Raw genomic sequence first — 23,107 nt, 5'->3', positions numbered from 1 at the left:
CTTAATTTTTGTGGGACAATCAGGTTTAGGGTAACTCATATTTTTCGTGAAGGGAATGCGTGTGCTGATAAGTTGACTAATTTAGGATTTATTCATAGAGAATCATTTCATTGGTATAATAGACTCCCAGCTAGTCTGTTCTTAGAATTCTTTATGAATAGATATAATTTACCTATGTATCGTTTGTGTTAACATATGGGTTTTGGTCTAGTCCCCCCATATTTTTGTATTTTTTTTTTAATAATATTTTTTTTTCATGTGATGGCAGATGATTGTTGGTACTTGAGGACTTGAGGTGTCAGCTTAGCTGAGATGTCAAGTTGCATAGTGATGCCTAACACGAAAACTTTATAATAAAAAAAACATTATATTTATAATTATTGTTTATCTTTTTACATTTTTAAAAATGTCTAATTTACCAATAATAACTATAATTCCATTTGGATTTTTCTTATTAATTTGCATATGTTAAAAGCATATGTGCAGCCAACACACCCTAGGTTCAATCCTTTCTTCATCTTCTCCCTTTTTTCTCGGTTCAACAAATCTTCATCCAATGTTACGTTCAGCAATCCTCTCACCACACCAACAATGGAGGAGACATTACCAGCTAACGGAGGAGACATTACCAGCTACAACGGAGGAGATATTACCAGCTACAACGGAGGAAGACTTCACGACGGAGGAGACATTACCAACTACAGCGGAGGAAGAAGTCACGGTTACCATGGAGGAAGAAGTCACAGTTCCAGTGGAGCAAAATGTAACCGAGAAGAAATGGTGGAAAGAACTAAAGACAAAATTATAAGTTGGATGGCAGCGAAATATAAATGGCTCATTGAGATGAGAGGTAATCTGAGAATGGTTGCTATTGTAATAACAACTATTAGCTTTCAAAATGTTGTCAATCCACCAGGTGGTGGTGTCAATCCACCCGGTGGTGTCAATCCACCAGATGGTATTAGACCAAGTCAATCTGTTTTAGCCGATAATTTTCAGGATGAATATGTCTTGTTCCTTAAATTAAACATTCTATGTTTAATTTCATACCTATATGTGCTGCTCCTTCTTGAGAGTGGCTTATCTTTGCATAATAGATTTTTATCAAACATTTTGTCATTAGACATGTACGTTATATTAACCACCCTCTATTTGACCTACATTGTTGTTCTAAGTATGGTCACACCTAATCATATTTGGGATTCAACCAAAATCGTATTTGTTAGAATCCTTTGCGTTTGGATTGCAGTAATGGTACTTTTAAACATTATATTTAGGTGGTGTTTATGTTATTATTTATTTGATGTTTTAAAATTTAGTTTCGGCTTTACTATACGTATATGTTTATGAAAGGAAGATTAGCGTGAGAAATGAAATGTGTGTTGAATAATTGAGATATGGTTGGTGTTCCCATGAGGAGCAGAGACTCCTCTAAATCGTGATGGAGGATATGTCTGGTGAACCTAGCAGAGAAGACAACTGATTTCAAGAAGAAAAAAAGGGACTCAGGGAATGAATGGTATGGATTGAAAAGGGACTCAGGGAATGAATGGTATGGATTGATCAGTGTTTAGTTGTTCTTGTTTATCATAATATGAACAGGTAAAAAGTTCAATAAAAAAAAGTATATGATTTACTCAATCATAATCTTCAAACAGGAGAACTGCGAGTAAGTCTCAAATTAAGTGGAAAATTTAGAGATATATAAAAGATAGTATATTCTTTTAAAGCTTTTCTCATTGGGTATATGTTATTCTATTTTCAAGAGAGGATATATTATTATCATTCTCTTCTTGAACTTATAATATTGTTTCTAGTTTGTTGTCAGATATTTTTTTCCTTTCCTCGTATCTTATTTTAGTTACTAGTTAAGTTAATATAATGTTACTCTATTTGAGTTTAGACCATGTATTTTATGTTAATATAAACTTTGAATGTTCCTTAAATGCTGTTGGGACGGTTCATTCGAATGGCTAAGATTAACAAATAGCTTTTCTCATTGCCAAAGATAACCACATAAGATAGTATTTAACCATATATACATACGCAACCTATTTACAAGAAATCAAGATGTACAAAGAGCACCAACCTATACAACATGCAGGGTATAAAAATGTTGTTTACATGCTTAAAAGATATGTAATAAAAACAAACGTGAGAGTGAGAACAACAACTATGAAGAAGCAAAGAGAAAACTGAGAAGTTTGCAGATATATCAGTGAGTTTGAAGCCAGTCCTGAATTGCATGGCGAAGAGAGTGGTTGGGAATGAGGTGGTGATGTGCAAACTTAGAGTTTGTCCTTGGTGAAACGTGTCGACCATTTTTCAGCCATTCACGTATGACCTCAGCTTCATAAGTAAAACCATCTGCAGCCACGTGTGGATCTTGCATGACTTCCTGCAAAATATCCAAGGATTTGGACTTTTGATGTGTCTCATGAATAGTCTCTAAAAGAAAAGAAAATTTTTGATTAAATTTTCCATGAAATTTGACCCTTGGGATGCATAACATTGTTTGAAGACTTCATAATTAGAAAAGATCATATATCTGGGGATAGAATGAGTTTCCTACCAGAGAGATTGGACAAATGAAATATGGAGGAGGTTGGCATTTTCCTTGAGAACCCTGTTGAAAGGTGTTGCTGCTTCCACAAGAAGCCCTCATTGGTTCCAGTATTCTCCAAACATCTGGATAAAAATCTGGTCTGTTCCTTCTATTCATCACACAACACCTCAAAGCCAAACGAACCAACTCTTCAGCTAGCATAAATGGCCAGTCTCCAGCCAATGGATCCAAGATGGATTTCAACTTTCTACTATCTAATGCATATTGCACTTCCTTTGCTATTTCCAAAGCAGGTTTCGCAGTGATCAATCTCAATAGAATGATTCCAAATGAATAAACATCTGACTTTGGTGTGAGTTCACCAGAAGTAAGGAATTCAGGATCCACGTACACAAAAGTTCCCTTTGGAACAGTTCTCCAAAACTGTGCAGTGCTGCTACTTGAACCCTCTTGACAAGATAATATACGACAGATTCCAAAGTCTCCGAGCTTGCTTACAAAGTTTGCATCAAGGAGAATGTTGCCTGGTTTTAAATCACCATGTGCTATGCTGTGAGGTTTACTTGAGTGAAGAAAGATGACAGCCGAGCAGACTTCTGCAGCAACGCGAATTCTAGTTTGCCATGATAATGGAGGTGTGTTATCCTTGCAGTTTAGACGATCTTCAAGGCTTCCATTGGGTAAATACTCATATACAAGAGTCCAAGATTCTGGGCAGGACCCTATAAGTGTCACAAGGTTGGGGTGCCTTAAGTTGCTCAATACTTCTACCTGATACAAACATAACCATATCAGATAAGTATTATTTGTAGAACAATTTGTATAATTGGGAGAAATATGAGATGTAATCAATTATGTGATAGAAAGACACAATAAGATTTTGTTCAAAATGTTATATAAGGAAACTCAACAATATTTGTTTCATTATAAAACTCCTCAAATTCATTTTAATTAACTAGAGATAAGTACATAGATAAAAACATTTCATATACAAGTATACGTGCAAACTTCAATTTATGAGTTATTTTAAGGTTGAGTTAAACTTAAAGTTCAGTTCACCTGTAATGGAGATCGGCTGGAAATAAAGACATTTCAGTGAATACAAACGACTCACATGGAGTTAGGTTCAAAATCCAGTTACTAATATGCTACTCATATAAAGCCAACTTTTAAGATATTTTATTTTACAAAATCAACCACACAAAAAGATTGTTGCTGACCAAAATAGGATGATGTACAAAATATAAAGTAAAACTGAAACGAAACCATCCTACCTCTTGTTGAAACTCCACTGGACCTTGGGTGCTATCAGGACTCAACATTTTTATAGCCACCTCAGTGTGACGTAAGATACCTCTAAATATACTTCCATATCCTCCTTGTCCAATCTTGAGGGATGGATTGAAGTTTCTTGTTGCTTCTTTAATCTCTGAAAAGGAGAATTCTGAGAAGGGTTGAAGCCCGTGCGTGCTTGAGGCTTCCCCTTGTGTTCTCCTTAACTCCTCGGCCTCTCCCAATGCATTATCACGCTGCATTTGCAAATCATCTACTTCATTCTTGTACTTTTGAGACAGCTCAGCAGCAGATATATTCTTCTTCTCCAACTCCTTTATAATAAGTTCAGTTGATGCAATTCGATTCTCTAGAGATATTTTCTGATCTAAGGCGACTTGGAGTTCCTCATTAACTTTGTTTATCTGCCTCTTCATATCCTCAAGTTCTTCATTTGCTTTCTGTACTTCTTCCTCTTGTTATTTTCTTAGTTTTAGTTCTTCTTGATACAAATTTTCAATGGCTTTAGCCTGTCAAATGGGAGGTTCAGAAAGATTATAGCAAATTCAGAACATAAAAGGACAACCTTAAAAAGATGTTTGTCGATTCAAATGATCCTAGAATCAGTTAAGGTTTGTTTAAGGTTAGCTGATACAATCTTATTCTTTATATCTGATAAAATCTTACCACTTAGAATAATTTGAAAAACAAAAAAACTGGATACAAACACCTAGAATTAACTTAGTGAGTGTGATGATTTACAAGCATGATCATCTCATACACATTGAAAAATAATAAGAACTCAGCATAAGAAAATTACGTTGCGTATAGCATCAATGGAATCTCCTTTTGCTTTAACACGCTTAAAAGTTTCTTGATATGCATCATGCTTAGCATTCGCAACCTCAGCCATTGCCTGTTCAAGTTGAGCATAGAGAGCATCATCCATTCCTCCATCCTGCTAGTGTTCAATCACAACTTTAAAACATTATCATAAAGCTCAGGTCAACAGTATAACCATCCATCAATGAAAATTTAGGAAGCAGGAATGGCTCTTCATCCATCACAAAAAAGTCAAAAAGAAAAGAAACATGACATGCCCACAGCAGACATAGAAATTCTGAAAGAGGAAAAAGTGTGCATGCCAGTACACTTGGAGATGGTGAATGATGAAGATCCTTGTTATTCATAGAAAAGTCATTCAATGACAATTCTACATTCTCACTGCCATTGTTAATAAAATATGGATCAACCGAACAACTCTCACAGCACATTGAGGATACTGAAGGACTCCGCCGTGACTGCCCACCTACCTCATCACAACTTGCTTCTTTACCGAACTTTCTCTGAGGAGTTAAGAACCCTTCTAAAGAAGAAACAGATCCAATGCTCCTCCCATCTCCATCACTGATAGTCCTAACTCTACGAAATAACTCTTTTCCGGGATTACTTAGTTTTATCCAACGATTTTGCCCTTGCACTGTGGATGGCGATCCCATGTTAGGTGAATGCCCAACTTCAGAGTTTGCTATTAGCTGCACAGAAGGAGATACGACCTCTACGTTCCCTCTATCCAATCTGCAATCCCCTAGTTCATACAGTTCTTCTATCAGTACCAAGTATAATATGATAAAAACTATTGGGATAGTACAGAAAATCAAAGTTCAAACAACAATCAAAACACAAGCTTTCTGAAACTATTAAATTCCTATGAAGCTTTCTCTAGAACTACTCTTATCTCCTTGTGACACTATTCCTTGGAATTCAGTACTCACCATGTTGGAAGTATTCGTAAGACAACATACCTTGTGTGTATGAGGTACCCGTTGCAGATAAACTGTATATGACATGAAGCTGGAGCTTGTTCACATACATATATAGCTTTCTTAGATTTGAGGGATATCATTCTCCTGCAATATCATGCAAATGGAAGCTCGTTAAAAATAATAAGAATATAAATTTCAGAAGGGCCATAAAATTTTCTATGAAGCAAAGCCTTCGAGAGGGGAATAAAATCAAACAGGCAGAGGTGAAGACTAAGCTCCAAAACTAAGAATGTTGAGAAATAGTAATTCAAAAGCGTGAAAGTATAACTAAGCTCCAAAAACAGATAATTTGTTTACAATAATGTGTATTAGCTTCCTGAGGGATTTTAGCTGGCTACTTACCTAGAATGGTACTTATCAGATGCTGTTCCCATTACAAGCCTCTGTATGCCATACTGGTGGATGAGTTCTACAAACCCTTTTTCTACACTATCCATTTCAATGTGTAGTTTCCCTGCCCGCACCTACATCAGAAGTGAACAATGTTACTTTTAACAACTTCAGAAATGAAAAATGTTACTTTTAACAACTTCAGAAATGAAAAATATTACTTTAGCAACTTCAGAAAGGAAAAATATTAAACTTCAGAGTAAAAAACATCAATTTACAAGATGTGTCACAATACAACTTTATAATTGTTCCAGTTCAGAAAAAAAAAAAGTCTCATTAGTACTCAAAAAGAATAATTATTAGAAAAAGAAAAGTTTTGAAAACAAGGTTTACTAGAAAAAATTACCCCCATTTTTTGACAGATATAAAGATAGGCATCCATAGTCTTCTGAATGTTTTGCCTTTCCCTCTCATGATAATCTTGAACTTCCTGCTCTCTCAGCGCACTTGCAGGAAATTTTGCACCCACTATAAAAATAACCAAATAAACCAAGTTAAATCCAGTCTTGAACTATATTACAGGAAACGATAAATCATAAGCCACAGCGTGGTTTCTTAAATATTCTTTATATACTAAAATTTAAACAAAAACTATTGATTATAAGTAGAGTTTCTAAAGAAGGACTCATTATCTTCTGGGCCATTTTGAGTTTTAGCTCAAATCTCCTGGTAATTTTAAAAAAATGGTCAACAACACAATATATACTCACACCAAACGAGTAATTATTGTATGAGAATAACAATGTTCAAAGGCACAATCAATCAAAAGCCTTAGATTTGTACTCAAGTTATGATAAAATTATCTTTAGCTTTTGATTGATTATGTCTACAAGATGCTCATTCAAGATTAGACAGGTTCAACCTGTGTAAAACATTGGAAAAGGAAAAAAGGTTTAAGTTATCAAAAACCCACAAACAATTGCAAGTGCTGGATTATAGTCATCACTCTGATGCGAGAATTCAATAAAACAAATAAAATGAATTTAGGATTTTGAGATATGATGTGAAAGTAGTTCGAATTCTAGTCACCTTCTTTAAAAGAATTTGACCTAATTAACATCTTTCATGAGATGGTTAATAAATATCACTCATTTAATTTGTCAGAATCAAAATCCTCAATATCAGAATTATACAAATTTTTCAAATAAAAAGCATATAATTACGCTATTAATTAGAGTGTTCAAAATAACTAAATACATCATAAAAAAATACATTAATTTTTTAATATGGTAATTATACCGAACATAGAAGAGAAGATATTGCTTTACAAATATAGAGTTTAATTATATACTAAATAATATATCTTTCTTTAAAGCATTCGAAGAAAATAAATATTAAAGATTTAAAAAAAATGAATACAAAAAATAATAAAAGATGAAGATTATGTAATATATAAACACACACGAAAATAGTAAGAGAAACAACATCCTCAAAAGAATGAGAAGCAAACATATATAAATTTTAAAATTCTGAAAAAAAAAACATTTTTATAACATAGTAGTGTTTTTTTTTTCTTCATTTATGGAAAAACTCTCTTTTATTTAATCATATGTAGAATTAGCGAAATACATTAAGATAAAAATGTTAAAAATATTTTTAAAATAAGTGAGTAGAAATTTTTTAAAAGATAAAGATGAAACTACAAAAAGAAATCAATAACACTAAACAAAATATATAAAACGAAAAGATGGAGTAAGTAATATGAAAAAAAAATCTAAATTTAATAAAATGATATAAGTAAAAAAAATTAATACTAATATTTTCAATTGATAATAATGATAATAATAATTATTATTATTAATATTATTAATATTTTACATTGAATTATTTGTTATTTGTTTTTCAAAATCTAGCTAATTATTTAATTTAAAATAATATTAATGTGATATGAAATTATATGAATAATATGTAGTATATATTAATTCTATTAATTCATTTAAATCAATTCAAATCAAAATATACACATCAATAATAACTAGGTAATCAATATATAATTATGCATATTTATAAATTAAAGTAACCAAAAAAATCAACTTCATTGATGTAGAAACATACTAAAAAAGGTGTTATTATGCGGTAATATATATATATATATATATATATATATATATATATATATATATTGAGAATAAATTTTGCAATTTTTTTAATTTAAACCAACTATTTATTTGAATAATATATATAAAAATATACTAACTTTCCAATTAAAAATTATATGATTGCGGTATAATGTTAAAAATAACTAAATATATCATAAATAAATACTTTATTTTATTAATGTGGTAATTCATTAAGGTATAATTATAAAAAAATAGAAACAATTTTTAATAAATTAATTACTGTACAATTTAAAATAAAAATTATATATAAAATAATGATTTAATCAATCCAGTTAATTTTGATAATTATTTGTCTTTATGAAAAAAAAAATTACTTCATCACATTTCAAAGAAAAAAAATCAGTAAAGAATATTTGATTTATAATTTACTTATTATTTGATTGATAATTTGCTTATGTGCCAATTTTTTGTTACTATAATAATGTACCATATGTAGTTGATTAATAATTACAAATATTTTGTTAAAAATGTAATATTATTATATTTTTATGTTTTTCTAGCATTAATTATAAAATAAAAATAGATGAAGTAGGGATTTTGACTACAACAAAACACATGCTGTTTTGAATTATTTTTATTTAAAATGATTATATGTAATTTGAAACAAAATCAAGCATTGAACAATAATAATTTTCTCTTTCATTGATCACTAAATTGCATGCATACATTACATTGTTTTCATCTTCACATCTAGCCTATGAAATTAATATATAAATAAATTAAATATATTAAACAAAGATGTTGAATAATTTCCCATTTAAAATGATTATCATGTAATTTGGGACAAAATCAAGGATGTAACAATACTATTTTTTTCTCTCACAATGATCACTAAACTGCATGCATGCATTATATTGATTTCCTCTTCACCTCTCTTATGTGAAACTAATATATAAATCAATTGAATTTGCAACTATCTTTCATCTCAACTAACTCTTTAATTCACATTTTTCTAAGGTCTTTAGAGTTAACTCTTCCAACAAAATCTTCTTCATACAAAATGATGTGGACAAAGCCACTCATGATGAGATTGTGCATTCTTTTTTTGTTTTCAACAGTAGTTTTGGCAGCCACCGACCTAGTTGATGGACACCACCGTAGACTTCTTCAGAATGGTGATGTCTCTAACAAAGATAACATAATTTCAATCATTATCTACACTTCCCTCTTTGTTTTGTTTTTTTATCATTATTCCCGCTAGCGTGTTTTACTGCCATCACGTATATTACGCCAAAAAGGAAGAACATTCCTCAGAACCAAAACAGTGATGCACTGCATCAAAATATAAGTGTTCATGTTCAATAAATATATTAGGATCATTAGAGTATTGTTTTGATAAGATTTATCTTATTAGTGAGGGTAGTTTTCTAATTATTTGGTCATGATTGTGTAACACTCCTTGTTACTAAAGAAATAATATTTTCAATTCTTTTTTATCATTCCAAACTCTTGCATGCATATACTCTATTTTTCTCTATCTATAAAGTTGTTGATAAGAAATTTATCATGAAATGATTTCGTATTGATTTGGAAACTTGAATCAAATGTTTGATAATTTATGTGTGTTTTTTTTAAAAAAATTTTAACATGTATATTGTATTGTTTACTTAGAGGTTCTTTTACTTTTACGCAACTGATTATGTATATTGTGATTTAAACATATAAATGTAGGATTGATTTGGATGAATTTAAAAATGATTCGATTTTAAATTTTAAAGTATTTATTTTATGTTTACTACTTTTACCTTTATTATATATATCAAAAATACAATTAATGTAGAAAATTTGATGAAAAATGAATAATACAATTTATTGAAAAAAAATTACAATTATTTTACATTGAATTATTTGTTGTTCAAAATCTAGCTAATTATTTAATTTAAAATAATACTAATATAATATCAAATTATATGAATAATATGTAGTATATATTAATTCTATTAATTCATTTAAATCAATTCAAATCAAAATATACACATCAATAACTAGGTAATCAATATATAAATATGCTATTTAAAAATTAAAGTAATAAAATAAATTCAGCTTCATTGCAGTATATATTATTATTTATATATATAATGAAAATAAATCTTTTAAAATCTACTATAAATTTGAATAAAATATAAAAATATACTACTTTCCAATTAAAAACTATATGATTGCACTATTAATTACAATATTAAAGAATCACTAATTATATCATAAATAAATACATTATTTTATTATGTGGTAATTGATTATGGTAATTATAAAAAATAAAAAGCAAATTTTAATAAATTAATTGCTGTACAATTTAAAATTAAAATTATATATAAAATAATGATTTAATCAATTTAGTTAATTTTGATAATTATATATCTTTATGAGAAAAAAAAAGTTAAATAAACAAGTTCATCACATTTCAAAGAAAATATGTCAATAAAGTATATTTGATTCATAATTTGGTTATGTGACCATTTTTGGCAACTATAATATTAATGTAATATATGTATAGTTGATTACTAATTACAAATAAAAATCTTTAGAAAAATGTAATATTATTATACCTTTATGTTTTTTTATTATTAATTATAAAAACAATGAGATGATGGAGTGAGGAGTCTGAGTACAACAAATAATTACACATGCTCTGTTAAAATATTTTTCATTTAAAATGATTATTATGTAATTTGAAATAAAATCAAGCATGTAACAATAATAATTTTCTCTCTCATTAATCATTTAATTGAATGCATACACTACATTGATTTTCTCTTCACATATCTTTTGTGAAACAAATATATAAATAAACTAAATATATTAAATAAAGGTGCTAAATCATTTCTCATTTAAAATGATTATCATGTAATTTGGAAAAAAATCAAGGATGTAAAAATACTAACTGTTTATCTCATAATGATCATTAAATTGCATGTATGCATTACATTGATTCCTCATCACATCTCTTATGTGAAACGAATATATAAATAAACTGAATATGCAACTACCTTTCATCACAACTAACTCTTTAATTATTATTTTTCTAAGGTTTTCAGAGAGTTAACTCTTCCAACCAAATCTTCTTCTTTCAAAATGATGTAGACAAAGTCACCCAACAAGAGCATGTGCATCCTCTTTTTTGTTCTCAACCATAGTTTTGGCAGCCACTGACCTAGTTGATGGGAACCACCGTAGACTTCCCTTTCTGTTGTATTTCTGATCATTCTTCTCTGCTTTGTGTATCTCTTCCTTCATAGATATTGTTCCAAGAGTACAAACAATCCTTACAACCAAAACAATCATGAACTGCATCAAAATATAAGTGTTCATGTTCAATAAATATATTTAGGACCATTAGAGTATTGTTTTGATAAGATTTATCTTATTAGTGGGAGATGAGTGTGTAACACTCCTTGTTACTAAAGAAATAATATTTCCAATTCTTTTTTAAATATATAATAACTAACATATACACATAAATTTATGACAAAATTAAATAATTGTATACAAAAATTATGTGTATATGTATTTTTTAAAATATATATTAGGCAGCATATACATGTAAAAATGTATTTTTTATTTTTATAATAATTTTATGTGTATTCATACTTTTTGAATATATTATTATAAACTTATATTGCAATAGTCTAATTTATTATAAACTTATGTACATTTAGTTTTAATTTCATTATAAACTTATGTGTATTTGCATTTTTTAAATATTATTATAATTATTATTTAATTTTATCATAAACTTAAATAAAAAATAAAGTTTAATAACTATATTTTTTAATAATATAAAATTTAAATTAACTCAATTATAGAAAAAAATTATATTACCACTATACACTAGATTTTTTAATTTTATCCAAAATTTATGTGTATCTGTATGTTTTAAATATTATTAATAAATAAATACAATATTTGAATTGATGATTGATATTCATCTAATTTAACAAGGCCAAAATCGTCTTAATACTATATATATACATATATATATTTAAATATATATTTGTGAATATGATTTTTTTTTTTAATTGAAATAATGTTTATTATTTCATTAACATGGTGAGATTCATATAAACTTTAATTATATTTTGCTACAAGATACAGACGATGTGTGTTAGTTTATATATTTGCATTTTTATTAAATAATATAACAATGCAAATTTATACATTCAAGTTGACGAATAATAATATTGTTTATTTAATTTTTAATATTATAGATAACTATATGTAAATGATAAAAATAAAAAATATTAATATACAGGTGCAACAACACCTATGTTTTCTCTTGTATCAATAATGATAATATTATTAATATTATTGTTAATAATAATAATCATTATAAATTTAATAATAATCATAATTAGATAAAAAAAATTGTATATACTGGTTAAGATTCTATGTATGCTTGTGGAACTGGATTTGACTTTCTGTCGTAACAAAGTGTTAATGATAATATATATATATATATATATATATTTTTTTTTATTGATTTTTGTTGTAGATAATGTTTAATTAAAGTTGTGCAAGTACGACTTTTGCATCATAAATTCTTTTGAACCAAAATTGTGAGGTTTCATAATGACTTTGATGTAAGTTTTAATTTGAAATGAATTAAAGGATGATGACTTTAGAAGAGTAAAATAATGTTTTTAGATCACGACTTATCAACTCTTGTAATATTTTTTAAACTTGTTCGTTCTTGTAAAAATGGTATAAAAATAAACCATAGTGGTCAATTTTCATTCATTGTCCAATACTTAGGTACCCTTCATTCATCATAATACAATTGTGCACATATTTTCTTAAATTTTATAAATATCACTGTATATGGTTCCATCATGTTTTGTAAATTTTATGATGCATGTATATACCCCAATTTTTCATAATGTTATCATTTTTAAGAGTAATTAATCAATGTTGCTCCACTCACCACCAACATGCAAAAATGTTGTAAGATTATCCATTTTCATTCACGCAAAAAGGAGTCATTCCTTTGAACGTTGCTCCCTTTTATACTTGTCAACAAATAAAATTTCTAGTGCCATTGGTTTCCACCCATAAATAGCCAGAAATGACTTCAATAACAACTCCTTTGATTTTTCTTCTTAGTATTACTTAACAAACTTGATATCTATATGGAAAAATTTAAACAAATCAAGATATTTTTTATGATAATTTGAGAAAACTTTTTAGATTTAAAACTTATGCCTTAAGCGTCGGCTTATTATAATTAACTTATTAAGTTTTAGTTTGTGTCGATCAAATCCACGCATGATTTTTCACGTTAAGTTATAGGATAATTATTCTTGTGTCGTCCATACCAACTTCATAAACAAAATATTATAATATTTAATATACGCTTAGTGTGAGTTAGGACCTCGTTATGTGCGACAGTTTCGCACTCCAACACTAACTTCACACTACAAGAAAATTTTAGAAACTACTTTATAATTTTTTTTAGCAATAGAAACTACTTTAAATACCATTAATTATTTAGTTTATAAAATTGTCTCTAATTTAGTCAATATATTATAGAGACAAATTTAGAACATAAGTAGTTAATAGCTAAAACCTTTGTAACTAATAGTTAGATACCAATTTAGAAACAATCTTATAATATTTTATTAATAATAGAAATCACATTAGATACTAATAATTTTTTACTCTAAATTAATATCTAATATAGTCAATATAGTGACTAATTATTTTTTGTCTCTAAATTTGATTATGTTGGAGACTTAGATGAGGAAGGTAGATTGCAGAGGAGGTCCTTGTTAGCAGAACAAAACGAAAATGCTTTTAGACAAGAAGCGGTTATCCATCAGAAAGCTCGTCTTAAGTGGTTAAAAAATGGTGACCTTAATTCAAAAAAATTCCATTCGCTCATTAAATGGAGGAGGGTGAGAAACGAGATTAATGGTTTGTTCGTTGATGGCCATTGGTGTGAAGATAAGGAGGTGGTTAAAGATAAGGTCAAAGATTTTTTAAGGTTAGGTTTGAAGGTGCAGTTGGGCCTCAAGCCAGGCTGGATAATGTGTCCTTTAACTCTAGACCAGATGGTTTTAACTTTGGGCTCATTAAGTTCTGTTGAGAGTTTTTTAGGGATGATATTCTTTTGGCCGTAAATGATTTTGCTAGATTTGGAAAATGGCCCAGGGGGACGAATGTGTCGTTTGTGTGCTTGGTCCCTAAGTCGGAGAATCCACAAAATCTATGCAATTTCATACCTATTTCTTTGGTTGGGTGTTTGTATAAAATCATATCGAAGTAACTTTCTTTAAGGCTTAAAAAGGTGATGAGTAAAATCATTGACTCAAGACAATCTGCGTTTCTCGCCGGTAGGGGAATCTTGGATAGTGTGCTGGTGGCCAATGAGGTATTAGAGGAGGCAAAAAGGAAGAAGAAAAGCTGCATGTTTTTCAAAGTGGATCTTGAGAAGGCTTATGATTTGGTGAGGTGGTAGTTTATCAGTTACATGCTTGGAAGATTAGGTTTTTGTGAACAATGGATTGCTTAGATTAAATCTTGTTTGGAGTCTGCGACTGTGTCTGTGTTGGTTAATGGTAGCCCAACTAAGGAATTCGTTCCTTCAAAGGGATTGAGACAAGGTGACCCTTAGCCCCGTTTATGTTTCTTATTGTGGTTGAAGGTCTAGCAGGAGTGATAAGGAATGTTGTTGTGTCTGATCTGGTGAAGAGTGTGGAGGTTGGGACGAATAAGGTTAAAGTTAATATGTTTAGTATGTAGATGATACTTTGTTCTTTTGCAAAGCGTCTACCAAAAGTGTTTTCAGCTTAAAAGCTATATTGAACTGTTTTGAGTTGGCTTCAGATCTAAAGGTGAATTTCTTGAAGAGTAGTATTGGAGGGGTGGGGGTTGATGCTTATACGATCAGGTGCTTTGCAAAAATTCTTAATTTTGATGTGATGAAAACTCCTTTCAAATATCTCGGGATGCCTGTTGGGGGGTGCACAAGAAAGAAGCATTTTGGACGAGGTGGTTGAGAGGATAAACACGAGATTGGGAAGGTGGAAAGGTAGACTTATTTCGATCGCTGGGAGGATTTATTTGATTAAGTCCGTTCTTTCGGCTATTCCTTTGTTTTATATGTCTTTGTTTAAAATTCCCGCGGTTGTTGTGAAGAAGATTGTGAAAATCCAGAGGAACTTCCTGTGGGGTTGGGGGTCTGGTGAGCGAAAGATTGTGTGGACTTCTTGGGAGAAGGTGTGTGAGCCACATGAAGCCGGTGGTCTTGGGGTTATTAACATTAAACCTTTCAATATTGCCTTATTGGGAAAATGGATTTGGAGGATGAGTTATTCCAAAGGCGGTCTGTGGAAGGAGGTGTTAGCTTCCAAGTATGGGGGTTGGAGAAATTTGAAAGTGCCCATTTCAAACAAGAATGAGTCTCTTTGGTGGCGGGAGCTAATGGTGATTTGGTTGATGAAGGAGTGGGGTGAAAATTTCGAAGACCGTATTAAATGGGAAGGAATTATGTTTTGGGAATACAGTTGAGTGGGTAACTTAGTCTTGAAAAATAAATTCTCGAGGTTGTTCTCTCTGTGTGGGGATAAAGATTTGTTATTGGAGCACTATGGGACTTGGGAAGAAGGAGTATGGAGTTGGAAGTTGGGGTGGAGAAGAAATTTGTTTGAGTGGGAGAAATCTCATATATGCCAACTTTTTGACGAGATTCAAGGGTTGAGTCTTGTTTCAGATATTTTTGACATGTTGTATTGAAAAGATGGTGCGTCTTCTGAATTCTAGGTTAAATCTGTGTATGGTGTATTAAGGGGAGAAAGCGATGGGGTTTTGTCGAGTTTTTAAAAAAAAAATTAGCATTAAGCCTTTGCATGCGACCCAGGTTTTGGCGTGTAGGGTGCTGGAAAATAAGATTTCTACTAAAGTTAACTTGGCACGACGGGGTGGTGGCTGATAGTATTGTTTGTTCTTTTTGTGGGTTGAAAGAGGAGTCTACTAGTGATTTATTTTTTGACTGTAGAATTGTTTGGCTTGTATGGGTTCAGTGTTTCTCGTGGTTAGGAGTGTCGTCGGTTGTTCCCATTGATCCTTTTACTCATTTCATGCAGTTTTGTAAGGCATGTAAGTCTATCAACTCTGTTATGGGAAGTGTGTGGATCTCGGTGGTTAGTGAGATTTGGTGTCATAGGAACAAGGTCATATTTAAAGGTGGCGTGGTGGATCATTATGAAATATTCACTTTGGATCAATTGAAGGTTTGGTTCTGGGTAACTTCTAAAATTCCCTCTGCTTGTTTCTTCTTCTCTGATTGGTGTCTCACCCTTTTATCTTGTTTGAATTCGATATAAGTTGTATGTTTTTGTTTAGGTTGGCAGGTATCCTTATTTTGTTGGATGTTGGTTTTGAGGGATGGTAGGTTGGTTGTTGGTATAGGTGGTTAAGGTTTGTTGCTCTGACGTTCCTTGGTATGTTTGAAGTGTGTTTCTACTGGGTCTATAGTGTTAGATTGGTTTTGGTTCTCTCCCTATGTTGGAGTGGGATGTCTGAGAATATGTGCTCTAATTTATAGGTATGTATAAAGGTTGAATCACCACTGAAATGATTCTATTTATTAATTATTTATTGCTAATAAAAAAAAATTTAGAAATTTTTTCTTCTAGTATCAATATTTCCTTCCACCTTTTTCGTATTTGTGGAAAGGTAGACACATTGCTCATACATAAATGTCCGCTTTCGCCTCTTTACATCAATTTTTATCTTAATTTATTATTTTCTTATAGTGCAATCTTAAAAAAAAAATATTAAAATTTTTTAAAATTTTGAATAAAATATATCATAATTATACAAATAATCCAAATAAAAAAAAGAGTATATAATTGCACTATCAATTGCAATGTTAAAAATAACTAAAAATATTGTAAAAAAAAATTACATTATAAAGAAAATAAAATAGAAGATATTGCTTTACAAATATAGAGTTTAATTATATACTAAATAATAGAGCTTTCTTTAAAGCATTCTAAGAAAATAAATATTTAAGATTATTTAAAAAATATGAAAACGAAAAATAGTAAAAGATGAAGATTATGGTAATATAAACACACACGAAAAAAATATAGTAACAGAAACAACATTCTCAAAAGAATGAGAAGCAACATATATAAATTTTAAATTCTGAAAAAAAGTAAATATATTTTTATAACATAGTAGTGTTTTTTTTTTCATTTATGGGAAAAATCTCTTTTAATTATATACATAGAATTAACAAATACATTAAGATAAAATATGCTAAAAAAAAATTTCAAATAAGAGAGTAGAATTTTTTTAAAAAAAGATAGAGATGAAACTATAAAAAGAAATCAATAACACTAAACAAAATATATAAAACGAAAAGATGGAGTAAGTAATACGAAACAAAATATAAACTTAATAAAATGATATAACTAAAAACAATTTAATACTAATGTTTTCAAGTGATAATAATGATAATTATTATTATTAATATTAATATTTTACTATGAATTATTTGTTGTTCAAAATCTAACTAACTATTTAATTTAAAATAATATTAATTTTAATATGATATGAAATTATATGAATAATATGTAGTATATATTAATTCTATTAATTCACTTAAATCAATTCAAATCAAAATATACACATCAATAACTAGGTAATCAATATATAATTATACATATTTATAAATGAAGTATAAAAAATATATATAATGAGAATAAATATTGCAACTTTTTTAATTTAAACCTACTATAAATTTGAATAATATATATAAAAATATACTAACTTTCCAATTAAAAATTATATGATTGCGGTATAATTAGAATGTTAAAAATAACTAAATATATCATAAATAAATACTTTATTTTATTGATGTGGTAATTGATTATGATAATTATAAAAAAATAGAAACAATTTTTAATAAATTAATTGCTTTACAATTTAAAATAAAAATTATATATAAATAATGATTTAATCAATCTAATTAATTTTGATAATTATATGTCTTTATGGAAAAAAAAGTTAAATAAATAACTTCATCACATTTCAAAGAAAAAAATATCAGTAAAGTTTATTTATTGATAATTTGCTTATTATTTGGTTGATAATTTGCTAATGTGCCAATTTTTTGTTACTATAATAATGTACCATATGTAGTTGATTACAAATAAATTTTTTAAGAAATATAATATTATTATATTTTTATGTTTTTCTAGCATTAATTATAAAATAAAAATAGATGATGGAGTAGAGATTTTGAGTACAACAAATAATCACATATGCTCTTTTAAATTATTATTTTTTGTTTAAAATGATTTAATTTGAAACAAAATCAAGTATGGAACAATAATAATTTTCTCTTTCATTATCACTGAATTGCATACATACAATACATTGATTTCCTCTCAATAATATATAAATCAATTGAATTTGCAACTATCATTCATCTCAACTAACTCTTTAATTCACATTTTTCTAAGGTCTTCAGAGTTAACTCTTCCAACAAAATCTTCTTCATAGAAAATGATGTGGACAAAGTCACTCAAAGAGATTGTGCATTCTTTTTTTGTTTTCAACAGTAGTTTTGGCCGCCACCAACCTAGTTGATGGGCACCACCGTAGACTTCTTCAGAATGGTGATGTCTCTAACGTGTTCATTGTTATCATAACATAATTGTAATAATTATCTACACTTTTGTGGTGTTTTTTATAATTATTCTCGCCTGCGTGTTTTACTGCCTTCACGTATATTATGCCATAAAGGAAAAACTTTCCTCACAACCAAAACAGTGATGCACTGCATCAAAATATAAGTGCTCATGTTCAATAAATATATTTAGAATAATTATTTGATAAGATTTATCTTATTAGTGAGGGTAGTTTTCTAATTACTTGGTCATAATTCTGTAACACTCCTTGTTACTAAATAAATAATTTTTCAATTTTTTTTTACCATTCCAAACTCTTGCATGCATACATTCTCTTTTTGTCTATCTATAAAGTTGTTGACAATAAATTTATCATGAAATGATTTCGTATTGATTTGGAAACTTGAATCATATGTTTGATAACTTGATTTGGAAGTCTAGTTTGTGTCTCACAATGTTCCTTTGCTGAACTTTTCCCAGTTCAGACTCAGAAATGATTCTGGCAATGTATGGAGAGCGGTTTGGATTGTAGTGGTAAGCGAGTTGTGGAAGCATAGGAACAATGTAATCTTTAATAGAGGCGTGACTGACTGGTGTCTTGACCCTCTAGTCTGTATGATGATGATTTGTTGATGTTTTTTTCCAGGGGTTTGTTCTTTTAGGTTGGATTTCAAAGTCCAGTTAAGTGAGTTGGCTTGATTTTTGTCGGTTAAACCACCCTTAAAGTATTTCACATTTATTGATTTTTTTATTGTCAATAAAAAAAAATGTTATAATACTAATAAGGTAGACATGTGAGTAGTTAATTGATTTGACAAATAAAAAAATTGATTGTTTTTACATTTTACATGTAATTTTTTAAAAAAAACATATAAAACGAGTAAATTTATTGAACAAATTTTTTTAAATAAATTATTTATTCATAAAAAAAATTTAAAAATGATATTTGTTCTTTACCTTTTGTTTAAATTATTTATACTAAAATCTTATTTTAGTATATCTTTTACCGTTGTTTTTATGTAATAATTTAATAAAAATATATTTATTTAATAGATGAATTGAGTTTTTCTCTCAAATGGAGTATGAATGGTATAATTCTAATATTAAATAAAAATAACTGAAATCAATTATCATTAAATAAAAATAATTGAAATTGTACGTAAGTAACATGACTTTAATGTTAAATAGAAATAATTGAAGTTGTGTTCCCATGATTTATTCAATATCATAATATTTTTTTTACCTTTTTGTTTTTTTTTATAATTTCAAAATCAAATTTCACTATTTTTGTGAAAAACCGTTGGAGTGAGTGTAATTTTGCATGGTGACGTGAACACAAGTTTGTAATTTAAAACCTTTTCTTTTTCTTTTGAAGACCAAAAAAAAAAAGTATGAAGTTGGTTACGATTTAGTTTGTTGTATTACCTTTTTTAATAAATTAACACTCATATTTCCTTTTTTTTATTTAATTATAATTAATTAAATAATTTAATTATAATAAAGTGACACCGATGACAACAAAAATATTTAATCATTTAATTATCATTTATTTAAATTCAAACTTTGATATATTGTTATTCAAAATACATCTTCATTTATTTGAAATTATCAACCGACATATGATCTTAAAATAACTATTATAAATTTAAAATGTTTAATTATATAATAAATTATAATTGTTTAACGGTATAATTTTTTTATTAATATAACGCAATTTTACTCTTCAGTTAAAATAAAGAAAATAAGTTTTACTTTTATTAAAAATACAAAACGAGATAAGTATGTAAACGCCATTTTTTTTAAGGTAAAACTTATTTGTTCGTGTAAGTTACATGATGGTGTGAGTTAATGATAACTCCTATAGCGCATTTCACGCCTTTCATTTCCTACATCCACCACTCATCATACACTTTCCATATTAGCATTACTATCTGCAACACACCTCTCTTTTCTTTTCTTTCCCTTCCTTAGAAATATTCGCAGTAAAAGGTTTCAATAAAGCTAATCTAACTTTCTGCTCGAACACCAACCATATCTCAATTATTCAACACACATTTCATTTCTCACGCTAATCTTCCTTTAATAAACATAAATGTACAGTAAAACCGTAGTACTAAATTTTAAAACACATCAAATAACCAATAAGATAAACACCAATTATAACATAAACACATAAACACGAATTATAAATATAATTATAAATATAATGTTTAAAAATACCATTACAGATAAATTCAACCTATAAGTTCAACCCTTATAAATAATTACATTCTTAAATGTGAATGTTTCTTTAAGAATTTATAGAGAATCTAACCAATCCAACCAAATAGACGCGTAAAAAAACTAAGTTCCATTAATCCTAGTCCAAATGTAAATGATTCTATAAAATACGGTTTTGGTTGAATCTCAAATGTGATCAGGAGTGACCATACTTACAGCAATAATGTAGGTCAAAAAAAAGGTGTTTAATATCAAGCACATGCCTATTGACAAAAGGCATGTTAAAAATCTATTATGCAAAGCCATCGGATGAAATTAATGATAGAGTGTTTAATTTGAGGAACAAGACATATTTAAAGCTAATGGTTGTGATTATAGTAGCAACCATGCTCCGATTACCTCTTATGTCAATGAGCCATTTATCCTGTCATCCAACTTATCATTTTGTATTTAGCTTCTTTCCACCATTTCTTCTTTTCGATCACATTTTCCACCATTGTAACAGTCACGTCTTCCTCCATTATAGCTGGTAAGATTTCCTCCATGGTAGCGGATAAGTTCCTCCATGGTAGCGGATAATTTCCTCCACTGTAGCTAGTAAGGTGTCCTCCATTGGTATATCTTAAAACCTAAATAAACAACAAATAATATATTTTTTAATTAAAAAGATTTATAATATGAAAAATACATTCTATAAACATATAAAAATTAAAAAAATAAACTTCACTAAAGTGTGGTGAGAAAATTGTTGAACATAACACTAATGTGGATGAGGATTTGCTGAAGCGAGAACCAGAAGAATTGCTGAACCGAGAACAAGAAGAAGAAAGGAAGAAGATGAAGAAAGAATTGAAACTTCAGATTAAATGTTTCCCCACAGCACATTCTATCCATGTTTAATTCCCACTCTGGAACGGATACCTGTCATCCATTCTCAGTGCCCAATGTGTGCATTTTTTTAAGGTAAAATTGTGATACTTGCCACCATACCAATATCTTATACACAATCACGTTATAATTTGGTTAGTGTTATTGAGTAGGGAATAATATATTATATCAAAATTTATTTATTGATTGTTTTAAATTATTTACAGTAAGTAAACTTATTATTATTTACGTTAAAAAAATATAATATACCGTATTCGTTTGTAACCTAGACTGCAACTGTAACGACGCTTTTTTTAGAAAAAGCTACAGACCCCCTCCCCATGCCATTTTCTCTTTTCTCTCTCTCCAATTCTCTTCTCTCTCTTAATTTCTCTCCCAATCTTCATCTATTTTAGAATCTGATCATACCACGCTGTAGCAGAGGAGTTAAGGAACATTTCTACCCGATCAGATTTTCAAACAGAGTAAGTTCATTTTTACTCTAAATATCCTTTGTTCTCTGTTTTTCCTTAGGATTTAGTCATCAATCTTGGTGGAGTCAGTTGAGAAGTTTAATCCTCTCAACTTATTATATTATATACTGAAATTTTTTGTTCTGTTTGGATAATTTGCATTAGAATCTGATCATACCACGCTGTAGCAGAGGAGAGGAGTTAAGGAACATTTCTACCCGATCAGATTTTCAAATTCATTTTTACTCTAAATATCCTTTGTTCTCTGTTTTTCCTTAGGATTTAGTCATCAATCTTGGTGGAGTCAGTTGAAAAGTTTAATCCTCTCAACTTATTATATTATATACTGAAATTTTGTTCTGTTTGGATAATTTGCATTAAGCCCGTAAATCTTGAAGCTTATCCAAACGGTGGGGAATAAAATTCTAAAAGTTGCTTGGAAAGCAAGCAATTGAGGTAAGGGAAGCTTAATTTAATTTTTAATAGCACCCTAGGATAGAAGATCTGAATGCGGAAGAGACGTGGTCCCAATATTCAATTCTCTTGCAGGGATGTTGTTTGTTTATATATTATTTAAATTTGTAAAAATATTAGATTTTGATGGTTTAATATTTAAGGTGTTGTTTTCTTATGTTAATTACGCTTTTGAATGTTGTGGATCTTGTTTGGAATGATATTGTATGATGAATAATCTGGAATTGAATTCATACATTTGGGATAATGTATGGACTGATGTTCG

General features: G+C 28.9%; 1 protein-coding gene and 1 pseudogene across 1 annotated transcript; one reads left to right on the top strand and one right to left on the bottom strand.

The window, feature by feature from the left end:
- Positions 1–395: 395 nt before the first annotated feature.
- On the top strand, positions 396–1,557 carry LOC137818002 (uncharacterized). The gene has a single exon (XM_068621226.1). It carries the CDS (start codon positions 466–468, stop codon positions 1,348–1,350), a length of 885 nt encoding a protein of 294 aa, XP_068477327.1. The 5' UTR covers positions 396–465; the 3' UTR covers positions 1,351–1,557.
- A 417-nt stretch (positions 1,558–1,974) lies between these two features.
- LOC137818001 (U-box domain-containing protein 33-like) lies at positions 1,975–21,595 on the bottom strand (annotated as a pseudogene).
- Positions 21,596–23,107: the final 1,512 nt, after the last annotated feature.

Source organism: Phaseolus vulgaris, chromosome 10 (assembly GCF_000499845.2).
Source record: "Phaseolus vulgaris cultivar G19833 chromosome 10, P. vulgaris v2.0, whole genome shotgun sequence".
NCBI classification, from domain to species: Eukaryota; Viridiplantae; Streptophyta; class Magnoliopsida; order Fabales; family Fabaceae; genus Phaseolus; species Phaseolus vulgaris.
The sequence above is the reverse complement of the archived record's forward strand: the minus strand, read 5'-3'. Positions and strand labels throughout refer to the sequence as shown.